The sequence below is a fragment of the Rhincodon typus genome, chromosome 11 (assembly GCF_021869965.1).
Source record: "Rhincodon typus isolate 14 chromosome 11, sRhiTyp1.1, whole genome shotgun sequence".
Taxonomy (NCBI): Eukaryota; Metazoa; Chordata; class Chondrichthyes; order Orectolobiformes; family Rhincodontidae; genus Rhincodon; species Rhincodon typus.
The window spans coordinates 58,342-76,704 of NC_063342.1; the positions used below are offsets into that span (position 1 = coordinate 58,342).

The 18,363-nt window shown below is 44.2% G+C and overlaps 1 protein-coding gene across 1 annotated transcript in view; it reads right to left on the reverse strand.

The window, feature by feature from the left end:
• Nucleotides 1–18,363, reverse strand: part of LOC109921744 (cytochrome P450 2J2-like) — an 81,481-nt gene that overhangs the window by 22,474 nt on the left and 40,644 nt on the right. The window contains exon 6 of the mRNA XM_048603005.1: nt 8,302–8,478. Coding sequence (XP_048458962.1) covers nt 8,302–8,478 — 177 coding nt within the window. The remainder of the gene's footprint in view (nt 1–8,301; nt 8,479–18,363) is intronic.

The following is an 18,363-nucleotide window of genomic DNA, read 5'->3' on the forward strand; positions in this document are numbered from 1 at the left end:
CTGCAGAGAGATATGAACAGGTTAAGTGAGTGAACAACAACTTGGTAGATGAAATAAAATATGAAAGAATGTGAGGTAATGCATTTTGGCAGGAAGAATAAAGATAGCAGCAGCACAGCGGGATTTGGAAGTTCTTGTGCATGAATTAAAAAATGGTTAACATCGAGGTCAGCAGGTCATAGGGAAAGAAATGGAATGTTGGCCTTTATTTCAAAGGGAAAGGAGTACAGAAATAAGACCTTCAAACTACAATGCTTGTGTTAGGTGCCAAGTATCTGTCTATCCTAATCCCCTTTTCCAGCACTTGACCCTTGACATTTGAACTTCCGCAATCTCACCCCACTATGAAGGATATATTTCCCTCCCCACCTTTATCTGCCTTCCAGAGGGACCGCTCTCTCCAAGACTCCCTCGTCTGCTCCACACTCTCCACTAGCCCCACCATACCCAGCACCTTTCCCTGCAACTGCAGGAGGTGCTACACCTGCCCCTACACCACCCCCTCACCTCCATCCCAGGCCCCAAGAAAACCTTCCACATTAAACAGATGTTCACCTGCACATCCGCTAATGTGGTCTATTGTTTCCGCTGTTCCCGATGTGGCCTCCTCTACATGGGTGAGACCAAGCAGAGGCTCGGAGGCCACTTTGTAGAACACCTATGCTCGGTTCACAACAAACGACAACACCTCCCAGTCACGAACCACTTGAACACCCCCTCCCACTCCCAGGACAGCATGTCCATCCTGGGCCTCCTTCAGTGTCACAACAATGCCACCCGGAAACTGGAGGAACAACACCTCATATTCCACCTTGGAAGCCCACAACCCAAAGGTCTCAATGTGGACTTTACTAGTTTCAAAATCTCCCCACCCCCGACCTCATCCCAAGACCATCCCCCTCACCACTCATCCCCACCTCATTGACCTGTCCATCTTCTCTCCTACCTATCAGCGCCTCCCACCTCACTGACCAATCCCCTCCATCTCTATTTATTTCAGAACCCCCTTCCCCTCCCTCATTTCTGAAGAAGGGTCCTGACCCGAAATATCAGCTTTCCTGCTCGTCTGATGCTGCCTGGCCTGCTGTGTTCCTCCAGCTTCACACCTTGTTATATTTGAACACATGGCATGTGTTCATGCATGTATTTCTCCCACCTCTACCAGCCTTTCAGACAGTGAGTTCTGGATAACCACACTCCACTGAGTGAAAAAATGTTTCCTCAAATCTAGTCTGAACCTCCTGCTTCTTTCTTAAATCTGTGCCACTTTGTAATGTTCCCTCTACTAATGGGAAGAGTTTCTCCCTGTCTGCATTAAGTGTGTCCCTCAGAATTTTGTATACCAACATCAGCTAATACCCTAACTATAATGCCTCAGCCTTCCATGTCCCATTGAGTCTGCTCGGCCATTTGATCATAGCTGATATGTTTTTCAATCCCATTCTCCTTCCTTTTTCCTGTAATCTTTGATCCCTCTAAAAAAAAGCAACTCCAGTCTATCTATTTTCCCTTTATGGCACCATCATAATTTCCTTACTCTTATATTCAATACTGAATAATAAAGGCAAGTGTCTCCATCTGCTTTCTTATCCAAAGCCAAAAGAATGACGGATGCTGTTCTGAGGAAGGGTCACCAGAGCCAAAACGTTAGCTGTAATTTTTCTTCACTGATATTGCCAGACTTGCTGAGCTTTTCCAGCAACTTCTGTTTTTGTGCCTTCTTAACCACCTTATCAATCTGTCCTGCCACCTTCAAGGATCTTTGGACACATACACAAAGGATCCTCTATACTTCCCAGGATTTTACCACTCAATGTGTGCTCCCCTGCCTTGTTAGTCCTCCAAGAATGCATCATTTCACACTTTTCAGGATCAATTCCATTTGCCACTGTTCAGCCCATCTGACCATATTGACTGAAAGAACTGCAGATGCTGTAAATCAGGAACAAAAACAAAGTTGTTGGAAAAGCTCAGCAGATCTGGCAGCATCTTTGAAGGAAAAAACAGAGTTAACGTTTCGGGTCTGGTGACCCTTTCTCAGAACTGATGGTGGCTGGGAAAAACGGCAGTTTATATGCAGAAAATAGGGAGTTGGGTTGGGTAGGGAGTAAACGATAGGATAGAGCCCAAAGAGAGACAGAGAGACAGTTAGACAGACAAAGGAGTTGCTAATGATCAGGCTAGGAGGGTGATTAGTTGTTAATGGGGATTGTTAGTGATTAACAACAGGGGGTGCGTAGTGGCAGGCTATGTGGTAACACGGCCTGGTGTGTGGGGTGAGGGGCTGGGACATGGGAGAGTTTAGGCCCTAAAATTGTTGAACTCAATATTGAGTCTGGAGGGCTATAGGGTCCCCAGGCGGAAAGTGAGGTGTTGTTCCTCCAGGTTGCATTGGGCTTCACTGGAACACTGCAGCAAGCCAGAGATGCAGATGTTGGCCAGGGAACAGGGTGGTGCGTTAAAGTGGCAGGTAACAGGTAGTTCAGGGTCTTTTTTGCGAGCAGAACGTAAATGTTCTGCGAAGCGGTCGCCTTGAAAAATAACCCATTGGCCACAGCATTTTTTTTTGTTGCACTCATCTAGGCAAGTGAGCAGCATTCCATCACAATCCTGACTTGTACCTTGTAGATAGTGGGCAGGCTTTGGGCAGTCAGTTACTAACTTCAGTATTCCTAGCTTCTGACCCTCTGTTGTAGCCTCTGGATGTTGATAGTAGTGGTAACATCATTGAATGTCAAGGGACGATGGTAATGATTGTTTCTTATGTCACTGCTACAAGTCAGCCCAGGCCTGGGTATTTCGCCGATCGTGATGTATTTGGACATGCTCTGCTTCAGTCCATGCGGAACAAAGAACTGTAGAGCACAGAGTGATTCCATTTGGCCCGCCAAGACTGCGCCAACACATGATGCCTTTCTAAATGAAAAATCTTTTGCGTCCAAGTGATCCGTACTCCTCTATTCCACGCCTATTCCTGTGTCTGTCAAGATGCCTTTTAAATATTGCTATTGGATTTACTTATCCCATCTCCTGTGACAGCACATTCCAGGCACTTAGTATTGTCTGTGTAAAAAATTTGCCTCTTACAACTCCTTTAAACTTTCCCCCTTTTATCTTAAACCTATGCAACCTTCATAATTAACATTTATACCTTGTGCAAAAGACTCTGACTATTCATTCTATCCATACCTCTCATAATTTGGTAAACTTCCATCAGATCACCCCTCAGCCCTTGACATTCAAGTGAAAACAAACTAACTTTGTCTAATCTCTCCTCATAGCTCCAAACCAGGCAACAAACTGATAAAAGAGACAACAAGGTGCAGGGCTGGATGAACACAGCAGGCCAAGCAGCATCATAGGAGCAGAGAGGCTGACGTTTCGGGCCTAGACCCTTCATCACAAACTGATAAATCTTTTCTATACCATCTCCAAAGCCTCCATACCCTTCTAGTAGTGTAGTGACCAGAACCGTATGCAATATTCCAAACATGGCCTAACTAAAGTTCCATACAGCTGTAACATGTGTTCCAAAGTTGGGTAAAATAATTGTGAAGTGGAAGGCAGGAAGCTAAAATGTGTGAGATAACACAGTGTGAAGCTGGAGGAACACAGCAGGCCAGGTAGCATCAGAGAGGCAGGAACGTTGACGGGTCCCAAACTGAAATGTCAACTTTTCTGCTCCTCTGATGCTGCCTGACCTGCTGTGTTCCTCCAGCTCCACACCTTGTTATCTCAGACTCCAGCATCGGCAGTTCCTACTATCTCTGAGTAAGCTATAATGTGTGGTTCCCTTAAGAGATTTGTGCTTTGTCTGTACTTAGAATTTTTAAAAAATGTACGTTAGGTGTCAGTGCGGAGAGCCTCAAAAAGTGTATCAAAAAAAGCCTTACAGGTGGCAGGTAAAACATCAGTCTTGTTTTGATGTTGTGACAAGTTTGAATTTGGCCAATTAATTTAAATGAAGCACCGAGATAGAGAAAGCCTCATATTATAAGAATTTGATTATGTCATTACAGGTATATAAGACAACGGCATTTGAAAACTGGGGAGAGCCAACTGCCAGAGTTAGCACCATTCAGCTCTCAGAGGAAGCCCATCTAATTAATCAAAGGTACCACGGCAGTTTAGCTTGAAGTCCTCATTGAAGAAATTATAGAAGTAAACGAAGAAAAGTATTTGTGAAGAGATTGGAGATGACTGAATGTTTCACAAGACAGTCTGTGTGAACTAAGGGATTAAGTTATAATTTATAGCTTGTTCTTTGTTGGGTTTATATTAGTGGGACTTGTGTTTATTTAAGCAGCATTCCAGTAGAATTTAAACCAGTTAGGGAGTATTTTGTAGTCTAAGGGGGGAATTGTTGGTTTGTTAGTAATTTTGTTAATTTGTTCATTGTTGGGTTAAATAAATAAATTGTTTCTTGTTACTCATAAAGTGGAGATCAGGGATTTTCTTTCTTTTAAACACTCTTAATAGATTATGAAGGGAATGATGAGCTTGTCTGGATGTTTAGGAGGTAATTACTAGCGGAGAACCCCTACTCCTGTCATAACAGATCGGGGCTTGTGTTTTAGTTTAATTATCAGAGGAGCTTGGCCATTCCCAGTCATAATACATGTGTTGCCAATTTTTATATTCTATGCCCCGACCAATGAAGGCAAACATGCCATATCTTCTTGACTACCTTATTAACTTGTGTTGCCACTTTCAGGGAACTGTGGCTTTGTGCACCTAAATCCCTTTCTATTTGAATGGATTTGTGATTACAACATAGAACATAGAACAGTACAGCACAGTACAGGCCCTTCAGCCCACGATGTCGTGCCAAACTTTTACCCTAAACCTAAGGTCTATCTAACCTCTACCCCTACCTTATACTGTCACCCATATGCCTATCTAATAGCCACTTAAATGTCCCTAATGAGGCCGACTCCACTACCCTCTCCGGCAATGCATTCTATGCCCCGACCATTCTCTGAGTAAAGAACCTACCTCTGACGTCTCCCCTATATCTACCTCCACTCACTTTAAAACTATGCCCCCTCATAATAGCTACCTCCACCCTAGGAAAAAGTGTCTGACTGTCCACTCTTATCTATACTTCTGATCATTTTGTACACCTCTATTAAGTCACCTCTCATCCTTCATCATTCTAAAGGGAAAAGCCCTAGCTCTCTCAACCTTTCCTCGTAAGACCTTCCCTCCATTCCAGGCAACATCCTGGTAAATCTCCTCTGCATCTTTTCCAATGCTTCCACATCTTTCCTGTAATGAGGTGACCAGAACTGGACACAATACTCCAGATGTGGCTGAACCAGGCTTTTGAATAGTGATTGATAGTGAACATTATGCAATCATCAGTGAACATTCGCATTTGTGACATTATGATGGAGGAAAGGTCATTGATGAAGCAGCTGAAGGTGGTTGGCCTAGCATGCTACACTAAGGCATTCCTGGAGCTGAGATGACTGACTATCAACAACCACAGGCATCTTTCTATATGCCTGATATGACTCCAACCAGTAGAGAGTTTTCTCCAATTCCCATTGACTCCAGTTTTGCTCAGGATCCTTGATGCCGCACTCAGTCAATTGTAGCCTTGATGTCAAAGGCAGTCAGTCTAACTTCAGCTCTGGGTTGCAGCCTTTTGTCCATGTTTTGGTCAAATGAGATCAGGCATTGAGTGGCCCTAGCAAAACCCAAACTGGGCAGCACTGAGCAGGTTATAGCTGAGCAGGTGCTGCTTGATGACACCTTCCAACACTTTACTGATGATCGAGAGTGGACTGATAGGGCAGTAATTGGCTGGGTTGGATTTGTTTTTCATGTACAGGACGTACCTGGCAATTTTCCACATGGTCAGGTAGATGCTAGTGTTGAACTGAACTAGAACAGCTTGGCTAGGGGAGTGGCAAGTTCTGGAGCACAAGTCTTCAACACAAATGTTAGAATATTGTCAAGACCCATAGCCTCTGCAGTATCCAATGCCTCCAATCATTTCTTGATATCATGTAAAGTGAATCGAATTGGCTGAAGACTGGCATCCATAATGCTGGGGACCATTGGAACACAGAAAGGTGGATCATCCACTTGGCATTTCTGGCTGAAGGTGTTTGTGAATGCTTCAGACATGCCTTTTGCACTGTTGTGCTGTGCTCATGTTGCAGGGAATCACTGGAATGCACTGATTCAAAATTCAGAACACCCACTGATTAGGTTAATGAGATGGCCTGTTATAAAGGTAAAGTCGTCAATGTTTTACTGGACTTTTAGACTGCTCTCTCATTAGATGGAAATGTCTGTTGGTAGTTTAACGTGAGGTCACCATGCCTCAGGCCAGGGGATAGGTTGAGAATGAGAGTCCCTCATGGTAACCTCAGTTGGTACAGGACTTGAACCCACACTTGACATCACATGGCATCACTAACCAACCTACCAGCTAACTGAACTAATCAACGCCCCTATAGTTGTGAGATAGTTATAGTCATTGAGCACAGAAACAGATCCTTGGGTCCAACTCATCCATGCTGACCAGACATCCCAATCTGACATACTCCCATTTGTCAGCATTTGGCTCATTTCGTTCCAAACTCTTCTTATTCATATTCCCATCCAAATGCCTTTTAAATGTTGCAATTGTACTAGCCTCCGCCACTTCCTCTGGCAGCTCATTCTGCACACACACCACCCTCAGCATGAAAAAGTTACCCTTCTGGTCCTTTTTAAATCTTTCCCCGCTGACCTTGAACCTATGCCCTCTAGTTTTGGACTCCCTCCACCCTAGGAAAAAGACTTTGGCTATTCACCCTATCAATGACCATCATGATTTTATATACCCCTATAAGGTCACCCACTCAGCCTCTGGCACTCCAGGGAAAAAACTCCCAGCCTGTTCAGCCTCTCCTATAACTCAAATCCTTCAGTCCTGGCAACATCCCTGTAAACTTTTTCTGCACGCTCTCAAGTTTAACAACATCCCAGAGTTAAACTGCCTAATACTAGGGGGCACACATTTAAAGTGAGAGTCAAAAAGTTCAAAGGAGATGTGAGGGGCAAGTTTTTTTTACAGAGAGTGGAACGCACTTCGAAGGGTGATGGTAGTGAAGGTCATTTAAGGGACTTTTAGATAAGTACACGAATATGCAAGAAATGGTGGGATAAGGACAAATGGGAGGCAGAAGGGATTAGTTTCATTTGACTCCATTTTTGGCACAACATCATGAGCCAAAGGGCCTGTTCCTGTGCTGTATAGTCCTATGTTCTAACATCCTTCCTATGAAAGGGCTACCAGAATTGAACGCAGTATTCTAAAAGTGGCCTCACCAATGTCCAGTACACTAACATCCCAACTCATTAACTCAATGTCCTGACCAATGTTTTAGGTTTTAGACTGTATCGGCTTTAGTATTAGAAACAATTCATCTACATTTCCTTGCCCAGCAAAGAAGAACTACATTTGTCTTAAAGAACTTTAGCATAAATGCTGCTCAATCAAGGCAAATATAAGGAATAGATTGTTGTGAGAAACTGAAACTCAGACTTCTTAACAACAAGGACAGTTGTGCCAGGAGATAAAAATGCACAGCAGAGATTCCCTTCACCTGAAGAGTACAGTTGAAAAGTTCACTTTTAAAATATTAAACATTTAAATTAATTCATTTAATGGAATAGAAATGGCTGAGCATACAGTGTATTACCCCTGTAGTCTAGGTGGCTGCTGATGTGATCCACAGTGACCACAAGCAGATCAAGTAGACAGAGGTGAAATCTTTCTACTGAGTCTTTGGGCCACTAACAAGGGACATAGTTTAAAGGTAGAGGAGGGAGGTTTTGAGAAGACTTGAGCAAAACTTTTTCACCCAGAGCATTATGAATACCTGAAACTCACTGTCCTAAATGTGGGAACTATCAAGACATTTAAGAATTATTTACATGAGCACTTGAAACGCCATGATTTCCAAAGCTACAGTTCAAGTGCTTGAAAATTGGATGAGAATGGATGTTTAAGGATCACGGGCAAAAGGGCCTCTTTCCATGCTGCAAAAACTCCACAACTCCATCAAACAAGTAAATTACAGGGATATAGTGAAAGAGGAGAGTTGGTGAACACTATTCCTAACTGTTTTACCTCAACCTTTGTATCTCTCTCTAGCTTCAATTAAACTTCACAATATCATGTCTGTCACCCTTTCCATTTTCTGTTTTCTTGCCTCTGTGTTTGTGTAATTTCACAATTATACATGTTCCTTTGCTTGACAAAGTGATAGACATTTAAATTATTGCTCACTGATTCCTCACCTTCTCCATTTTATTCAAGTAACAGTCAGTGAAATCTCGTGGAGTCTCAGGATTTCTACTCATTTGATGATGGTTGACTTGCTGTAAGAGGATCTCCACCAGCTGATGCCATTCTGCAAACAGCCTCTGATGTGCTCCTGGCATGAACTGCATCACCATTGGCAATAGGTTATACAACTGGAATTAAATAAAAAGCATGTCATATAGTATTCTTCAAACAAACATTCTACGCAAACAGGCCATTCTACCCACTTGGCCCACGCTAGTGTTTGTGACACAAATCTGCTTCATTCAACTCACCCTGTCACTACAATCCTTCCACTCCTTATATGTGTTAATTTATTATTTAGGCGAAGATGTTTCTTTTGAATTACCCAATGCGTAATCAGTACATAGTAACATAGAAAATAGAAGTGGGAGTTCTAGTCCAGGATTCTCTCAAGGTAAACTTGCAGGTTGAGTCAGTAGTCAGGAAGGCAAATGCAATGTTGACATTTATTTTGAGGGGACTTGAATATAAAAGCAGGGATGTACTACTGAGGCTTTATAAGGCTCTGGTCAGGCCACATTTAGAATACTGTGTGCAGTTTTGGACACCATATCTCAGGATGGATGTACTGGCCCTGGAGCGGGTTCACAGGAGGTTCATGAGAATGGTCCCAGGAATGAAAAGCTTAACATACGAGGAACGTTTGAGGACTCTGGGGCTGTACTCATCGGTGTTTAGAAGGATGAGGGGGGATCTAATTGAAACTTTCAGAATACTGAATGGCCTGGACAAAATAGATGTTGGGAAGATGTTTCCATTGGTAGGAGAGACTAGGACCCGAGGGGACAGCCTTAGAGTAAAGGGAAGACCTTTTAGAATGGAGATAAGGAGAAACTTCTTCAGTCAGACAGTGATGAATTTATGGAATTCACTGCCACAGAAGGGTGTAGAGGCCAGGTCATTGAGTACGTTTAAGTCTGAGAAAGATAGGTTCTTGATTATCAAGGGGATCAAGGGTTATGGGGACAAAGCAAGAGACTGCAGTTGAGGAACTTATCAGCCATGATTGAATGGTAGAGCAGACTCGATGGGCCAAATGGCCTAATTTCTGCTCCTTTGTTTTATGGTCCTATGGTCTTATGGCCATTCAGCCCTTCGAGTCTGCTCTGTCATTCAAAATGATTGTGGCTGATCATCCAACTCAGTACCCTGTTCATGTTTTCTCCTCAAATCCTTGGATCACTTTAGCCCTTAAAATTATGTCTACCTCCTTCTTGAAAATGTTCACTGATTTGACCTCAACCACCTTCTATGGCAGAGGATTCCAAGCCTCACCAATATCTGGCTGAAAAACTTTTTCCTCATCTCAGTCCTAAATTACCTACCTTGTCTCCTTAAACTGTGATCCCTTGTTCTGGACACCCCGGTCATCAGGAATGTCCTTCCTGCATTTATCCTGTCTGATCCTATTAGAATTTTATAGGTTTCAGTGAGATCCCCCTCATCAAACTTTGAACAGTACAGCACAGCTCTCAGCTCATCATGCCTGTGCTGACCATGACGCCATTCTAAACTAATCCCATCTGTCCATATCCCTCTATTCCCTCCCAGTTCATGAGTCTGACTAAATACCTTTTTAACATTGCCATTGTTTCCATGCAAAGCCTGCGATAAACATTACATTGGCCAGACAGGAAGAAAATTGGCTACAAGTGTACATGAACACCAACAGCAACAAAAAGACACGACCAATAGTCACTCATCTACATTCACATGGATAAGGAGAACTACCAGTTCGATTGGGGCAACACCAGGATCCTAAGACAGGACAAACAGAGATGAGCATGGGAATTCCAAGAGGCCTGGTTCTCCACCAAGAAGGCCATCAACAAACACATAGAACTACACCCAAATATACACCACTGTGAAGGAAAACCAGAAATGAGATAATCAAATCCAACGGACCCCAGAGTTTAAATACCAGGCAGGAAAACAAAACAGCGCTTCATCGGAGGCCGCACTGATGACGCTACCCAGCAAGGTAATGAAATGTCTGCAAACCAACGAACCAGCTCAGTAAGCGAACCAACCACAGCATTGCTATTATATCTTCTTTGACCACCTACCCTGGCAGCACGTTCCAGGCATCTACCACCCTCTATGTAGAAAACTTGCCTCACACGTCTCCTTTTAATTTTTCTCCTTCTCACTTTAGATCTATTCGACATGTCCACCCTATCGATGCCTTTCATAATTTTATACACTTATATCCGGTTGTTCCTGAGCCACAAATGACCCTGAAAAAACAGTCCAAGATTGTCCAGTCTCTCCTTATAGCTAATGCACTGATATCCATGCAATATCCTTGTAACCCTCTTCTGCACCCTATCTAAAGTCTGAACATTCTTGTTATAGTGTGGCCTTCCTGTAGTCTTCCTATAGCCCTTCCTATAGTCTTCAAAACTGCATTGAATAAAGTCTAACTGATCCAGTTTGTCTTCATACATTAGTCCTGTCATTCCCAGCAATCAGTTCGGTAAACACTTGTTGTACCCCCTCCACAGACAGAATACCCTTCTTCAGATATAATATATAATGTTTTAGACTGACTGACATGTATAAGACATCTTTAATGTCATAAAATATTTTAAGGTGCTTATCAGGAATATTAACAACAAAATATGACAGAATCAGAGGGCGGCTGAGAGTCATCACAGCGGAATTCTGGGAAACATTGCCACAGTCATCATGACTGTACAGCAGGTCAGAGAGAACCTGGTGTCAAGGTATGGTTTTGGTGTGAGGAGGCTGAGGAAGCTGAGCAGGGGTACAGGTAAGGGCTCTTTAACTCCCTGTCAAGACCCAAGACCCAAGACCCAAGACCCAAGACCCAAGACCCAAGACCCAAGACCCAAGACCCAAGACCCAAGACCCAAGACCCAAGACCCAAGACCCAGCAGTTTGGGCAGTGGCATGCTCCTCTTGCAGGATGTGGGAGATCAGGGAGACTTCCAGTTGCCCTGGTGGCTATACCCGCGAGAAGTGCACCCGGCTGCATCTCCTGACAGACCACGGTAGGGAACAGGAGCTGGAGGTGGATGCACTCAGGACTATCTGAGATGCAGAGTATATCACAGATAAGAGTTTTAATGAGGTGGTCACACCTAAGGTGCAGGCAGACAGTATCTGGGTGACCACCAGGAAAGGCAAAGGGAGTAAGCAGAGAGTGCAGGAATCCCCTGTGGCCATTCCCCTCGAAAACACATATACCCATTTTAGATACTGTTGGGGGGATAACCGTTCAGAGGAAAGCCCCAGTAGGCAGGTCAGTGGCACTATGACTGGCTCCACGGCACAGCGGGAAAGGGTAAAGGTAAACAGGATCTTAGTGATAGGAGACTCGATAGTTAGGGGGATAGACAGGAGATTCTGTGGCTGCCAATAGGAATCCAGGATGGTGTGTTGCTTCGCAGGTGCCAGGGTCCAGGATGTCTCCGAGCAGCTGCAGAACGTTCTCAGGGGGAAGGGTGAGCAGCCAGAAGTCATTGTGCACATTGGCACAAATGACATAGATAGAAATAGGGATAAGGTCCTGCAGAGTGATTATAGAGGGCTCGAAAAAAAGTTAAAAACCAGGCCCTCGACGGTGGTAATCTCCAGATTACTTCCAGTGCCATGTGTTAGTGAGGGTAAGAACAGAGAGATATGGCAGATGAATGTGTGGCTAAAGAATTGGTGCAGGGGGCAGGAATTCAGATTCCTGGATCATTGGGATCTTTTCTGGGGCAGAGATGAACTGTTCAAGAAGGACAGTTTCCACCTGAACTGGAGCGGGGACCAATATCCTGGTGGGCAGATTTGCTAGTGCTGCAAGGGAGGGTTTAAACTAAATTGGCAGGGGGTGTGGTTTGGTCCTTAACAGCAGAGAGGCAAGTGTGAGGGTGGAAGCAGATACAGTAATCAGAAATAGAAAGTTGAAGAGAAAGGTCAAGCTGGAACAGGCCAGGGAATGAGGAATGCCTGTTGGACTAAATTGCATCTATTTCAATGCAAGAGGGCTGACAGGTAAGGCTGATAAACTCAGGGTGTGGATAGGTACGTGGGGCTGGGATATTATAGCCATTACATAAATATGGCTAAAGGAGGGACAGGACTGGCAGCTTAATGTGCCAGGGTGCAGGTGTTTTAGGCAGGACAGAGGTGGAGGAAAGAGGGGAGGGGGAGTTTTATATTTGACTCAGGGGAGTATAACAGCAGCAGTCAGAGATGAAATAACTGAGGGGTCATCCGGTAGGGCTTTGTGGGTGGAGCTAAGAATTAAGGAGATGTTGACGTTATTGGGGTTGTACATAAGCCCCCAAATAGTCAACAGGAATCAGAGGAACAAATATGCACGGAGATTGCAGAGACTTGCAGGACAAATAGAGTTTTCATAGTAGGGGATTTTAAGTTTTCCTAACATAGACTGGGACTGCCATAGTGTTAAGAGATTAGATGTTAAATGTGTTCAGGAAACTTTCCTCAAGCAGTATATAGAGGGTCCTACTCAAGAGGGGGCAAAACTCCACCAACTCTTGGGAAATAGGGCAGGACAGGTGACTGAGGTGATGGGGGAACACTTTTGGGACCAGTGACTCTAGTTCTATTAATTTTAAAATAGTTATGGAAAAGGACAAAACCTGTCCACAGGTTCAAGTTCTAAATAGGGGCAGGCCAATTTTGATGGAATTAGACAGGATCTTGCAGGGCTTGATTGGAGTAGCTTGTTTGCAGGCAAAGAAACCTCTGGCAAGTGGGAGGCCTTTAAAAGTGTGATAGCTAGAGTTCAAGGTCTATATGTTCCTGTGAGTCTTAAGGGCAAGGTTGGCAGGGAACCCTGGATGACAAAAGATATTAAGGCTTGGATCAGGAAAAAGAAAGAGGCATGGGTCAGGTACAGGCAGCTGGGATCAAGGGAATCTCTTGAGGTATATAGAGGATACACGAGTTTATTGAAGAAGGAAAACAGGAGGGCTAACAGGGGCCATGAGATAACTTTGGCTGAGAAGATTAGGGTGAATCCAAAGAGATTCTTCAAGTATATTAAAAGGAATATCTAGAGAGAGAATAGGACACCTCAAGGACCAAAGTGGACATGTGTGTGTGGAACCGCAGGAGATGGGTGAGGTCTTCAATGAATATTTCTCCATGTTTATGACTTGAGGAACTTGGGGAAGTTAGTGGCGATATCTTGGGGACAGTCCATATCACAGTAGAAGAGGTGTTGGTAGTATTAGAATGTATGAAGGTGGATAAATCTCCTGGTCCTGATCAGATATACCCAAGAACCCTGCAAGAGGCTAGAGAAGAAATTGCAGGAGTCCTGGCTGATATATTTGCATCATCATTAGCCACAGGTGAAGTCCTGGAAGACTGGAGGGTAGCGAATGTTGTGTCCTTATTCAAGAAGGGCTGTAAAGAAAAACCTAGAAATTATAGACCAATAAGCCTAACATCTGTAGTAGGTAAGTTACTTGAAGCTTCTAAGGGATAATTATACATGCATTTAGAAAGACAGGGTTTGATTAGGAGTAGAGTCACCTGTCCTGCCCTATTTCCCAACAGTAGGTCAAGTTTTGCCCCTTCCCAAGTGAGCGTCATGCATGGAAGATCATGCCTCACAAAATTGTTAGAGTTGTTTGAAGTGACCAGGAAGGTTGATGAGGGCAGGATGGTAGATGTAGTCTATATGGATTTCAGTCAGGCCTTTGATAAGGTTCCACATGGCAGGCTGCTCAGGAAGGTTAGATCACGTGGAATCCAAGGAGAGTTGGCAAATTGGATACGCAATTGGCTTGATGGTAGGAAACAGAGAGTAATAGTGGAAGGATGCTTGTCAGACTGGAGGCTGTGACTAGTGGTGTGCCTCAGAGGTCGGTGCTGGGCCCATTGCTTATTGTTATCTATTTCAATGATTTGGATAAGAATGTACAAGGCATGATTAGTAAGTTTGTGGATGACACTAAAATAGGCAGTATTTTGGACAGTGAGGAAGATTATCAGAAATTGCAGCAGGATCTTGATCAGCTGGGGAAGTTGGCTGAGAAATGGCAAATGGAGTTTAATATAGAAAATTGTGAGGTGGTGCATTTTGGAAAGTCAAATCCAGGTAGGAGTTTCATGGTGAATGGTATGGCCTTGAGGAGTGTAATGGAAAAGAGGGACCTTGGAGCTCAGGTGCACAGTTCTGTGAAAGTGGAGTTCCAGATAGACAGGGCTGTGAAGAAGGCCTTTGGCACACTGGCCTTCATCAGTCAGGGCATTGAGTATAGAAGTTGGGAAGTTATGTGGCAGTTGTACAGGATGTTGGTGAGGCCACTGTTGGAGAATTGTTTTCAGTTTTGGTCACCTTGCTATAGGAAGGATGTTATTAAACTGGAAAGAGTGCAGAGGAGATTTACAAGGTTGTTGCCAGGACTCAAGGGACTGAGTTATAGGGAGAGGTTGGGCAAGCTAGGACTTTTTTAAGCATAGGAGACTGAGTGGGGGACTTTATAGAAGTGTATAAGATCATGAGATGCATGGATAGGGTGAATGCACTCAGTCTTTTTCCTAGGGTTGGGGAATCGAGGGCTAGAGGACATCAGTTTGATGTACAAGGGAGAGAGTACATAGGAACGTGAGTGGCAACCTTTTTTTTTACACAGAAGGTGGTACGCATACGGAATGATCTGCCAGCAGAAGTGGTTGAGATGGGTACATTGACAACATTTAGAAGGCATTTGGATGAATACATGGATAGGAAAGGTTTACAAGAATCAGGACCAAGTGCAGGGAAATGGAGTTAGCATGGATGGACATTTTGGTCAGCATGGACCAGGTTGGGCTGAAGGGCCTGTCTCCATGCTGTAGGCTTCTATGACTCTATGACTCCATAGCATTCTGAAGGGGGAGGGTGAACACCCAGAGGTCATTGCACACATCAGCACAAATGACAGAGGTAGATAAAGGAATGGGTTCCTGCGAAACGAGTATGGGGAGTGAGGTAAGAAGTTAAAAAGCAGGACCTCAAGGTTAGAGATCTCTGGATTACTCCCAGTGCCACGCACCAGTGAGGATAGAAATAGAAAGATAGGCCAGATAAATGCGTGGCTGAGGAGCTGGTGTAGGGGGCAGAGTTTTCAGTTCTTGGATCATTGGGATCTCTTCTGGGGTAGGGGTGACCTGTACATGAGGGATGGGTTGCACTTGAACCAGAGGGGTCCAATATCCTCATGGGGAGATTTGCTAGTGTTACCTGGGATGGTTTAAACTAGTTTGGCAGGGTGTGTGAGATCTGAATAAGAGAGGGGCCTTTGAGAAGTCAAGGAGAAATTCATTAGCGATCGAGAGCAAGTTTTCTATTCAGGATAGCCAGGGGCACAGTAAAAGGAAGGAAAAGACTTCTGGTCTAAAACGCATTTATTTCAACACACAAGGTCTGACTGGTAAGGCAGATGAGCTCAGAGAATGGATTGGCTCTGGGTCCTGGGATATTACAGCCATAACAAACAGGGCTGAGAGAAGGGCAGGACTGGCAGCTTAATGTTCCAGGATACAGAAGCTACAGGGTGACAGAAGTACAAGTAAGTGAGGAAGGGGAGTCGCCTTTTTGATAAGGGAGGACATAACAACAGTGCTTAGAGAGGATATAGTCAGGAGAGAACAGTATGTCCCTGTGAGGGTGAAGGGAAAAGCTGGCAGGTTTAGGGATCCCTGGCTGACAAGGGATATTGACGCTCTGGTCAGGAAAAAGAAGAAAGCATACTTTGGCTTTAAGCTATCGGGCTCAAATGAATCCCTAGATGACGATAACAAGTGTAGGAGCACACTTAAGAAGGAAATCAGCAGAGCAAAAAGAAAGTATGAGATGGATCTGGCAGGTAAGGTTAAAGATATTCCCAAAAGTTCGATAGCTATATTAAGAGTATAAGGGTGGCTAGGGAGAGAATAGGTCCCCTTAAAGATCAGCATGGCTGTCTACGTGTGGAGCCACAGGAGATGGGGGAGATTTTTAATGAATATTTCTCCTCAGTGTTTACTGAGGAGACAATCATTGATGCTAAGGGAATAAGGGAAACAAGTGAGGATGTTTCGGACCATATACCTATTACCAGACAGGAGTGTTTGCAGCTTTAAAGTGCATTAAGGTGGATAAATCCCCTGGGCCTGATCTAGTCCATCCTCGGATATTGTGAGAGTCTAGGGAAGAAATTGCAGAGGCTCTTGCAGAGATTTTTGCTTTATCTCTAGCCACTGGGGAAGTTCCAGAAAACTGGAGGGTGGCTAATCTTGTTCCATTGTTTAAGAAAGGTAGCAAAGACAAGCCATGGAACTACAGGCCAGTGAGCCTGACATTAGTGGTAGGCAAGTTATTGGAGAGGATATTTGCATAGTCAAGGTCTGATTAGGGATAGTCAGCATGGATTTGTGCGTGGGAAGTCATGTCTGACAAATCTTTGAGTGTTTCGCAGAAGTAACCAAGAGGATGGATGAGGGTAGGGCAGTGGATGTTGTCTATATGGACTTTAGTAAGGCCTTTGACAAGATCCCGCACATCAAGCTAGTCGTGAAGATTAGATCGCATGGGATCCTGGGAACGCTAGCTAATTGGATTCACAATTGGCTTGAAGTTATAAAGCAGAGGGTAAAGGTTGAAGGTTGTTTCTCGGACTGGAGGCCTGTGACTGGCAGTATGCCACAGGAGTCAGTGCTGGGACCTTTGTTATTTGTTATTTACATAAATGATCTGGATGTGAATGTACAAGGCATGATTAGTAAGTTTGCGTATGATACAAAATTAGGAGGTACCATTGATCGAGAGGAAAGTTATCAAAAATTACAGCGGGATCTTGATCAGATGGGGAAGTGAGCTGAGGATTGGCAAATGCAATTGAATACGGATAAGTGTGAGGTGTTGCATTTTGGAAAGTCAAAACAAGGTAGGACTTATACAGTAAATGATAAGCTCCTGAGGAGTGTTGAGGAACGGAGGGACCTAATAATACAAGTACATAGTTCGTTGAAAGCGGCGTCACAGGTAGACGGGGTGGTGAAGAAGGCATTTAGAATGCTGGCCTTCATCGGCCGAGGCATTGAGCATAGGAGTTGGAATGTTAGGTTAAAATTCGTTAGGCCGCAATTGGAGTATTTTGTAGTTTTGGTCGCCCTGTTAACAGAATCCCTACGGTGTGGAAACAGGCCCTTCAGTCAAACAAGTGAACACCGACCCTCCAAAGAGCATCCCCATCCCCATCCCCATCCCCATCCCCATCCCCCTACCCTTTCCCTGTAACTCTGCATTTCCCATGGCTAACACATCTAATCAACTATGGACAATTTAGCATGGCCAATCCACCTAACCTGCACATTTTTGGACTTTGGGAGGAAACCAGAGCACCCAGAGGAAACCCACGCAGGCGGTTGCCCGAGGGTGGAATCGAACCTGGGTTCCTGGCGCTGTGAGGCAGTGCTGAAGGTGAATGTGAGCAGTTGGTGGGTAAGAAAGTCTTAATCTTTTCTGCATAGTATATTTTGTTTAAAATCTGAGTTAAATTCTAAAATTCCCAGCTTTTGGCTGGTTTTCTAACAAAGTCTCTACCAGAAGAGCAGTTGGGCCCAGTTACTGAAAGAAGCAAATGAAACTGCTTCCTCTGTAATTAGATCAGATAGGCCTTTTGTGTCCGAAGCACATAAAACTATTCCACTTAGTACAACTTGATACTCTAGTGAGACTGACAGGAGAGGTTTTTAATCACTCACAGGATGTGGAACATTGCTGGCTCGGCCAGATTTATTGGTCATCTCTAGATTGCCCTTTGGAAGTTGGTGGTGTGCTGCGTTCCTGAACACTGCAGTCCCTATGCTGTGGACAGACCCATAATGCCACTAGGAAGGGAAGTTCCAGAGTCCTGGGAGTTGGATGATTAAAGAGATTGGGGAAGAAGGGAAGAAGGTGGTCCTTTTTCACTTTTATAGCTTTTTCAGCCTTCAGGAATCACTTTTATTTCAGAACAGAAGATCTGGCTGTTTTATGAGTATCTGATCACAGGCAA